General features: G+C 34.3%; 1 protein-coding gene across 2 annotated transcripts in view; it reads right to left on the reverse strand.

Moving 5' to 3' along the window:
• Positions 1-10,240, reverse strand: part of LOC121738314 (mitogen-activated protein kinase kinase kinase 15) — a 28,852-nt gene extending 18,612 nt beyond the window's left edge. For both annotated transcript variants that reach the window (XM_042130300.1, XM_042130292.1), the window contains exons 1-3: positions 10,092-10,240; positions 9,807-10,012; positions 8,753-8,947 (exon numbers count right to left, since the gene is read on the reverse strand). In XM_042130300.1, the coding sequence (XP_041986234.1) occupies positions 8,753-8,947; positions 9,807-10,012; positions 10,092-10,140 (450 nt within the window). In that variant the 5' untranslated portion in view covers positions 10,141-10,240. The remainder of the gene's footprint in view (positions 1-8,752; positions 8,948-9,806; positions 10,013-10,091) is intronic.
• Positions 10,241-11,098: the final 858 nt, after the last annotated feature.

Raw genomic sequence — 11,098 nt, forward strand, 5'->3', positions numbered from 1 at the left:
TATTTTGATATAAATTATAACCACAGCAATTACTTAATGTAACATAGGATTATTTTTGTTAAAAAATTGTAATATTATTGAAAATAAGAAAAAATAATGTATGAAGAGTATTACTCATACTTCAATAATTATAATAATATTATTTGAGTTACCTACTGGCAATTCTAATATTTTCAAACTGTATTATGAACTATAAGTTCACAATTACAAGGTACACCTAAGATGTTTTATAATAAAACCTGTGAATTTATTTTATAGAAATAATCGGCCAAGTGCGAGTAGGACTCGCGCACGTAGGGTTCCGTACCGTTAAAGAGGAAAAAAATGCCAATTTTTTTTATATGAGAGACCCCCTTAATTTTTTATTTTATTTAAATATTATTATTAATTATTGAAGTACACATAATATAATTAAGGCATTTATGTAAATTTCAAGTTACTAGCTGTTACCATTATTGATTACGAGCAAAAAAGGCAAAAAAAATAACGTTTGTTGTATCCTTAAATATTATTTTTTTTGTTTTTAGTATTTGTTGTTATAGCGGCAATAGAAATACACAATCTGTGAAAATTTCAGAAGTCTAGCTATAGCGGTTCTTGAGATACAGCCTGATGACATACAGACGGACAGACAATGAAGTCTTAGTAATAGGGTCCCGACTCCCGTTTTTACCCTTTAAACTCAAACTCAAACTCAAAATTTTTTATTCAGAATAAATTTTTTCAAATATTCTCTGAACGTCGGGGCTACACAGATGCCTACCACCGGTTCGGGAACTAACCCGGCGAGAAGAACCGGCGTAAGAAACTCGCACGGGGCCATCTTTTTCTAAAAAGATGGAAAATTACAAAAAATATATTATAAAATAACAGTGTCATTATGACTAAATAAAATACAACGAGTGTACAATTATTATACATATTATAATGACACAGCTCTGCAGGGGGCGACCTTATTCCCATGGTGTACTATCATTCATGAAATCAGTAACTTTATAGTACGCTTTGGTACACAAACGTTCTTTAACAACTTTTTTAAATCTATTAATTGAGAGATTTTGAACGATTTCTGGGATCTTATTATAAAGGCGTATACTTACATTGACCTTTAAAAGAATTTTTGACTTTAGTAAGTCTAGTCACCGGAATTTCAAGCTTATGTTTATTACGAGTATTTCTCCCATGGGTATCACACTTTTTCGTGAATTGATATATATTATTTTTAACATATAATACATTTGATAGGACATATTGAGAAGCAACAGTTAAGATTCCAGTTTCCTTAAATTTTTCTCTAAGTGAAGTATTACGGGCCAACTTGTAGATTGCCCGCACAGCTCGCTTCTGCAGCACAAAAATTGTATTTATATCTGCAGCATTGCCCCACAGCAAAATGCCGTAGGACATAATACTATGAAAGTAACTAAAATACACTAGACGTGCTGTTGTTTCATCTGAAAATTGTCTAATCTTACTTACTGCATATGCTGCTGAACTGAGTCTGTCGGCCAACCCAGCAATATGAGGGCCCCACTGAAGCTTGGAGTCTAGTGTAATACCTAAAAATACAGCTGTATCCACTAGCTCCATAACATCACCATTTAAAAGCACATTGGTTTCCGTTTGCCTTACATTGGGCAATTTGAATTTAATACATTTTGTTTTTTTACTATTAAGTAAAAGATTATTAACACTAAACCAATGTACAATCTTTGAGAGAGCATTATTTACTTCGTCATAACACGCATTAAGGCGTTTGATATTGAATGTAAGAGATGTATCATCAGCAAATAATACTATCCCATGTTTATCTTTAATTAAGAATGGCAGGTCATTTATATAAATAAGAAACAGGAAGGGTCCTAATATAGACCCCTGTGGGACCCCCATTTCAATTTTTGCACCAGCAGATTTTTTACCATTTATCTCAACCCTCTGAGTTCTATTTGACAAGTACGATTTTAGGAGGGCGAGTGCTGTGCCTTTTATGCCATAGTGACAGAGTTTCCTGACCAATGTTTTGTGTTGCACGCAATCAAAGGCCTTTGAGAGATCGCAAAAAACTCCTAGAGCATCCTGCGACGTCTCCCAGGCATTAAAAATACTACTGATCAATTCAACGCCTGCGTCTGTAGTAGACCGTCCCTTTGTAAATCCAAATTGTTTATTGTGTAAAATCTTATTTATATTAAAGTGCGTTAGTAATTGATTCAGTATTATCTTTTCATAAATTTTACTCAATGTCGGTAAAATAGATATAGGTCGGAAATTAGACGGGTCCAACTTACTACCAGATTTAAAAAGAGGTAAAACTTTACTGTGTTTCATTAGATCAGGAAATACGCCACTTTTTATACAATCATTAAATATAGTCGCTAAGTAGGGCGCGATAACATCGATTATAGATTTAATAACTTTCATTGATAGGCCCCACAAATCAGTAGTGTTCTTAATATTTAGTAAATTGAAAGTTTTTAAAATGTCTTCAGGACCTACTTCTTTAAATCTGAAGTCGATATCACATTCATTTACATTTTCTTTAAGTAACAATATAGCATCATCAGGAGAGTCCTTTAGGTTACTTGTAATTGAAATTGAAACTGGAATGTCAGCGAAAAATTTCTCAAAAGCAGTCGCAACATCATTGTCGGAAGTTATATTTTTGTTATCTATATTTAATTTGAAATCTGAGTTGTGACTGGCGACTCTTCCAGTTTCACTTGCTATTATTTGCCACGTTGTCTTTACTTTATTTTTTGAATTCTTAATTTTATTTCTAATGTGAATAGATTTCTAATGTGAAAATATTTTTTTTTTTTTTTTTTATGAAATAAGGGGGCAAACGAGCAAACGGGTCACCTGATGGAAAGTAACTTCCGTCGCCCATGGACACTCGCAGCATCAGAAGAGCTGCAAGTGCGTTGCCGGCCTTTTAAGAGGGAACAGGGTAAGGGGAGGGTAAGGATGGGAAGGGAATAGGGGAGAGTAGGGAAGGGAATAGGGGAGAGTAGGGAAGGGAATAGGGTAGGGGATTGGGCCTCCGGTAAACTCACTTACTCGGCGAAACACAGCGCAAGCGCTGTTTCACGCCGGTTTTCTGTGAGAACGTGGTATTTCTCCGGTCGAGCCGGCCCATTCGTGCCGAAGCATGGCTCTCCCACGTAATTTTTTAAGCAGCCAAATTTAAGCAGCCCTGCAGACTTGCTTAAATATTTTTGAATATAATCTTACATAGTTTATAAAGTGTTCACTTTGATTTATAGTTCTTTCATTATAAAGGTCATACAGTTTTAATCTGCTTTTCATAATACCTGGTGTAGCCCATTCACTAAATTTACTCTTATTGTTTTTTCCAACTGTCTTAGAGGTGAAGGTAGTATCAAAATGGTTTTTAATTAATTTGAAAAGATTACCAAATGTCATATCTGGACTACTATGATATTCTAAATTTCCAATCTTAGATATAATTTCACCCCTAAACTTCTCAATACGTTTATCATTAATTGGAATACAAGTACTTTTGTTTTTACATACTTTTTTGAAATTCTTGTTCATGGGGAAAATAGCTCGTTGTCCACAGTGATCAGAGCTTAGTATGTTTAAGACTTCTTTCTTTAAGGAGTCTATATTGGTAAAAATATTATCAATGCATGGAAATTTTAAGGCCAAACTCTACGGATTTAATCTGGTAGCATCACCCATGTGCGAGTGCTCGACCGAAGGCAACATGTTTAAACAAACAGCTCATCATGTTCTCTGGGAGTGCAGTCTCTGGCAGGACGAAAGAACTACAATGCTAAACAACCTACTCTGCACATCTGGTGTCGCATACTACGGTGATATCGTGGACAGCGCTAGGAACTTCCGTGCCTTCAAGCGTTTTTGTCACAATTACTATTGGCAACAGTCTAACACAATAAATTAGTTTAGCTCTAGCATAGTAGTCACTATTATTATTAACGTTAATTCCCGTGGTGCTTCTCCCCTTCAGTTCTTTGACTTTCGGTCACTGCAACTTTGTGCTGTCTCCCGCTTTATATTGGGGAGGGAATCTGGAATTCTTCCTTCTCCTCCTATTTTCTTCTGATTAATTTCGTTGCGGGTCCCAAGACAGCTTTAGCATGTCCCTCGGGCTCCCTGAGATCATATCAAAGGGTTTTCGTGGTTGGATGCCGCTGCCGATCCTGGCGACACAGGAGATACAGTGGTGGGAATGTGTGGTGGGCCAAAGCCCGTTTAAAAAAAAAAAAATCAATGCATGTAGCAGAGTTGCCACTGATCCTTGTGGGTTCATAAAACAAATTTGTCAAATTATATGATCTTAACAAAGAAGTGAATCTAACAGTGGTTGAATTATTGTCTAAAATATTTATATTAAAATCACCACAAAGTAAAATGTGTTTGTTAGATGCACTTATTTTTGTTAATAAAATCTCCATGTCCTTTTCAAATATATCATATAATCCTAGTGGAGGCCTGTATACACATATAATAATAAAGTTTCCCACCTCTACGCAGGCTATTTCAGTTGTTCGTTCTGTAGAGAGGCTCACTAAGTCCTTACGTTCTTTATATTTTAAATTCTTGTTAATTAGTATGAGTGAACCACCTCTTATGGCTTTTTCTCTGCAGAAAGAACTTGCCAGCTGGTGCACACTATAATTTAACATTTTACATTTGGGTACGGAACCCTAAAAATGATCACTTACCTCCGATACACATGAGTTATTATTGCGTGAAATTGAAGAACACAACAACACACATTATTGATTAGGAGTCAACACAACAAAAACAAATCTAGGATTCTATTTGTCAATTGACAGATTTGCATGACGCCTCACGCAATTTAAATCTGTCAAATCCATACAAATTAAGAAATGCATCTACGCGTCGCGTTGCGGTCTGAATTGACCCAAATGGGACGAAACGGCATCGACATTTAAAAAATTCCCGGCTTGTTCTAAATGCGGCGTAATCACGTAGGACGAATCGGGAACGACTCATTTAATTATTTATTTATTTTATTTATTTATTTAGATCAGGCACCATTAAGTACCGTGATAAACTGATCTTATAAGGGTTGAGTTTTACTTTTTTTAAGGTACTTACAGGTAAAGATATACACCCTAAAGATAATAATAATATCATAATATTAATACGCGAACGAAAAACTTTGTAACCCTTTTTACGAAAAATGGGGAAACAAAATTTCATGCACCTAGCATGAAATTTTGCACAGTTATAGTTTATATGGTGAAGGAATGCATCGAGCTAATATTATTTTGAAATTATGCTCTTATCATACATTTTTTTAACAAATAAAACATTACACACACTACAACACACACAGATGAGAAATAACAGATTTTTGAGTGACAAGCCTATACATTCGAATTATAATCTTTTATTTATGGTTGAATTCTGTTGACAATAACTTGACAAATTGAAAATGGATTATAATTTTTATATTGAATCTAAGATACTATTAGACAATGCTTACACGGCCAGTCTGAGATCAGCTAAGTCCCGGAGACAAGAGTTGAAAAAAAATGATAAAGTTAATATTTTTTACAAAATATAAGTAGGTAGTAGTCCTAATGTCGTTGAAACTTAGGTCAAATTTCGACCATAGGGCGATCTCTAGTAAAGATAATTATGTAGACAAAGCTTAGACACAGAGCGTGGACAAAAATTACGATGCGAATTACAAAATAGATAATAATATGACACTTACCTTTCTAATTAACCGGTTAATTTCGTTCTACCAAACCGGTTTTACAGAAAACCGGTTTCATTCGATTGAAACGGTTTTAACCGGTAACCTAAACCTAAAACCGGAATTCAATCGGTTTCGGTCATTGACCCCAAACCGGTTTGAAACATAAACCGGTTTCCGATCCCTGCTTGATGGACCAAAAAAGCTTAAGTTGCAAATATGAAAGTAATAATAATAGTAATAAGTATAACAATACTTACTACTTAGTAAAATATCAAATAAAAAATGTGCCAAAAATTGTAATATGGGCGGAAAGTCACTAATGCTAAGTACTCACATACGGTTTTGCTCGATAGTTTTACCCCAAATCGAGTAATAATTACTGTGTGGACCGCAAAACTGACAGCTCCTGACAGCTCGAAGGCTCGCCTCGAGCCGCTCGAAGGATTGATGGAACCGGATCGAGCCAGATTGATGGAATGAAATATATCGATTTAGAATAAAACTATCGAGCAATGCTGAATGTGTGGACGAAAGCCCGAGCCGCGGGTTTTGCTCGACGTTATTGCTCAATCGAGCAAAACCGTATGTGAGTACTTAGCATATGACTAATAACAATAAGAAAATATCGGTACCTATCCTAAATCCTGATGCTAGCAAGCGATTTTCTATTTGTATAACATTAGTAAATAACATTTTAATAATGTTAACAGCAATTATAATCAACAAAAAATTGGCCAAGTGCGAGTTGGACTCGCGCAGGAAGGGTTCCGTACCAATTTAGAGCGAAAGTAGGCAAACAATTGTATGGGAGCCCTGGGAACCTTAAACTTACTTAGTTTAAATTTTAATTCTAATTATTAAGGTTCAAATAAAATAAAGGATTTTGTGAGTATTTCAAGTGGCAACGGGGAGGCCGTTGCCATTATTGATTACGAACAAAAAAGGTAAAAAAATACTATGTATGGGAGCTACACTTCAATATAAATTTTTTCGGCAATAAAAATACACAATCTGTCAGAAATTCAGAAGTCTAGCCAAAGTAGTTCTTGAGATGTAGCCTGGAAACATACAGATAGACAGAAAGACGTTGAAGTCTTAGTAATAGGGTCCCGTTTGGGTACGGAACCCTAAAAATTATTTCTTCCTATGGGCCTGTTGCATAACTCTGTAGTGGGGCTGCCGAAAACAATGTTGCCTGCCTGAATTTAAAGTTTGCAATTATTATTTCGATGAGTGATAAAAACCTGGAAAGCCCCAATCGACAATGTTTATAAATAAGTTCACTGCAGTTGATAAAATAACTATTGTTTGTGGTCAGTCCAGTATTGAGACTTTACCACAAAACAAATTAATAAATAGCAGTAATAATGCTACTACATTAAATTCAGCATTGTAATGATTTTATGTGGTATAAATAAATGTTAAGCATGATGCAAAGTTATTGAAGTACAAGCTTAGCAAAACTTTGTTTTAAATACATAATATTATTTATTTATTTATTTATATAACATGGAAAACTTACAGCTAATATAATATTATGTTATAATATAATATTACTGTACACTAAACCTTTACTGTATGAGAAACTGAAAATTTTACATAGAAAATATAGGGACAGCATAAAAAGTAATATTTACAATCTTATAAAATACATATTATCATATTTTTTAACAAAACATGTGGAAAAAAACAATTTAATATGTAATTGTCAAGCCCACATCCTGCTTTACTCTCAGAAATACTAAACCAATTGTTAATCTGTGAAGACGACCATTCAATATGAATAAAGATGACCGTTATTTAAGATTAAATTTAATAGAGCCACAGGTACATGCATTTTCACATTGTTTGGATGATCACAACAGACAAATCAAAATGATGTGACGTCTAAGGAGTTTTAAAGTTACCAAACATGTCTCTTTATATTTGAAGTATCTCTAAATCAAAACAATTAAACAACAAATTAAGTTAGCTAACATATTAAAAACAAGTGTTTTCATAAACATTTTAATTTTTACTACAGTACACTTAGTTTTGTTACACCTGTAGATAACAGGTGTAACAAAACTAAGTGATAATACCTTAGGGTGTGTATGTGTTCTTTGTAGAGAGTTCATTGTCAAAGTAGCAGTGCTGAAAGACCAAAATTTTTTTTTCACTTTCGTATGGGCAAGCACCCCAGCATCACAAGTTTCCCCATAGTGAGAAAAAGAATTGGTCTTTCAGCGCTGCTACTTTCACAGTGAACTCTTTACAAGGAATACATACACACTCTAAAGTATTATCACTTAATAGCTCCATAAAAAACAACAACGCTCTACCCAGTCTTTGTGAAACAGGTCTTCATTGTAACATTGTACCCGAGCAATTGTGAAATTGAGAGTAACAACTATTGAGGCACCATTATTCAAGGCCCTGATAACTATGCATATGCTAGCCACACTCAGTGCAACGGAATATGCAAACATATACATTTTGTAATTTGCATTTTAAAAGAAGGTGGATTACAAATTATAATATGTATTATTATAAAAAGATACAGTATCTAATGTTCAGTAAATTCCAGACAATTGATAGAATCAGATAATCTAAATATAATATAACTCAAATGTGACTGACTGACTGACTAACTGACATAGTGATCTATCAACTCACAGCCCACTACAGCCCAAACCACTGGATGGATCGGGCTAAAATTTGGCATGCAGGTAGATGTTATGACATAGGCATCGGCTAAGAAAGGATTTTGGGCAATTGTACCCCCAAGGGGATAAGATAGGGGATGAAAGTTTGTATGAAATTTTGTCAACTTTAAACCGATCGGGCTGAGACTTTGACACCTAATTAATATTAATTTATAATAAATACTTCTTAACATGAGCAAAGCTGCAGGCAAAAGCTAGTTCTCTATAAAAAAAATTAATGCTAAAACTATACTTAAAATTTTGTTTACACTTATAACATGCTTGTTTAAGTTGAAAAGTCAATATTATATTGTAATTTTTTTTAACTCCTTTCCTATAAATAAATTACCTTTAGTCTCAAAGTGGCGTCTGGATCTACATCATTATAAAGCAGCACATTCTCCTTCATGTCAAAGCTCTCCCGCACTCCGAGGTGGTACAGCAGGGATCTCTGCTGAAGCTGAACGCTGAGGTCCACGAGGGCGACGTCTGCATTGTAGAATGTGTCCAACACGCTTGTTTCACCAAAGTCTAACTTCTCAAACTGAAAAATTTATAATGTTAGTATCCTTAGATTAGCAGAAACACAAATTATTATGATTTGTTTTGATTTTACAATATTGATCTAGGTTTCAAAGACATTTGAGAAAAGATTATAAGAAATATGTCCTAGTGGAATTTATTTTAGGATGGACTTAAATTGAACTCCTCACTACCGAGATTGAGATTTCATAATAATATTGAATAATAAAATATCAGTCTCACACTGATATTTAATTTTAATTCACAATTCCATTCAACTTGGAGAAATTTACTGTGTGGTTTTGTGGTCTACACATACTCACAAGTCAATGTTGACTGAACAGTAAGTATTCAAATCAAAGTCAATTGGGAATTGCAAATCAATCAGGAATTAATTTGAAGATGATACATTTTGTCCGCAGCTGAAATAACATTATTATGTCATAAGTAACCAAAATGGTCTCTGTTATCTTGTTGACAAGATTATCATTCATGTTTTATAGCGGGGAATTCGTAAAAACTCCACAAATAATCTCAACAGAGAATATGCAAGACACTTAAATAGTTTATGATGGTATTGTATTTCATGCTCAAAACAATATTGGCCTGTATATTGTTACTTGTTATAATGTGAACCAGAAATTGCTTGCTGCAAAGCAGGTACAATATTTTCAGATCTACTATAAGTATAATTAAAGAAAAAATTAATGAGCAATTTTCATTGAGTTTCGTTGGCTATTTTATATGAAGCTCGAAGGCATGGCGCATGGTTGTTTCGTAATCTTTTAAAGTGATCTTAAAGCACCTTTGGTGCTTGCAAGCCCACATCTAAATGAGTGGGAAGAGTAGTGATTTATTGTATTTATTTAAAAAATACTCACATGGATATGATATAAATTAGCATTAACGAGTTCAGCGGCTAAGCGCACTTCTTCTAATGCTCTTTTTCTGTGAGCAAGATTCTGTGTTTGGTTCACGTCCAGGACGCAGGCGATGTCCATCCGTGGCCTCTGGTTCGAAGACCCGGCCTGCACCGTAGCATTAGATCCATCGCTGCACACACTTTCGCAAATACTTTTTACGTCTCCTAAAAATAAAATCCTAATAAAAACTCTTCACAATGTCGTCAAAGTTCAAACTCACATTTGACCACAATAAAACCGTACCACTTTCCTCCAGCGCCGAAGAAGCATTTGCAGAACTAAAAGTTATCATTTTCCAATCACTAATTTACATATTTGGTGGAAACACACAATATAAATTTTGAAAATAAATATTGAAGAGAACTCATTCACAACAAGTCCTCATGCAGCTTGTTATTTAACCGTAGTGATGTGAGATTCACACACTACCGGAAAGTATCGATAGTATGTCGATAGTCGATATATACTTAAACTGCAAATTTATTTTTCACGTATAAATATAAAAATGTTATACTTAATAGAAATAGTCTATAAATTACCATACCAACGAATACTTATCATGTTCACAACTCACCAAAGAGAATACAACTCACAAGGAGTAGTATGTTACGTAGTATATTATGACATTCTCTTTGGAGTAGTAGCCATACACAATATTTAATAAAAAGAGCTTTTCATAAAATCTGCTGTAGATTTTATGAAAAGCTCTTTTTATTAAATATTGTGTATCCTTTTCTTAAAATTTTTCCTCAATATACAATGTTTGTACTTATGTATGGCTTTATCTGTAAATTGGTTCACAATAATATTTTTTCTTTCTCTCACGGTTAAAAAATAGCAGCCAATTTAGTTTTTTTCGAGCTCTAATTTTAAGCTGACCAATACTTCTCATGTAAATATCTAACGTAATAGGTAACTCTCATTTAATACAAACAGAGTACAGACGCTTCGCGACCCCCTAGGGGCTAGCGATCCACAGATTGAGAAACACTGGGCTACAGTATTTGAAGCCCTCTGATGTTTATAAATAATCGACCAAGTGCGAATTGAACTCGCGCATGAAGGGTTCCGTACCAACTACTATTATAGAACAAAAAAAAAGCAAAAAATTGTGTTTTTAGGGTTCCGTAGCCAAATGGAAAAAACGGAACCCTTATAGATTCGTCATGTCTGTCTGTCTATCTGTCCGTCCGTATGTCACAGCCACTTTTCTCTAAAACTATAGGAGCTATACTATTGAAACTTGGTAA

This window comes from Aricia agestis, chromosome 2 (genome assembly GCF_905147365.1).
Source record: "Aricia agestis chromosome 2, ilAriAges1.1, whole genome shotgun sequence".
Classification (NCBI taxonomy): Eukaryota; Metazoa; Arthropoda; class Insecta; order Lepidoptera; family Lycaenidae; genus Aricia; species Aricia agestis.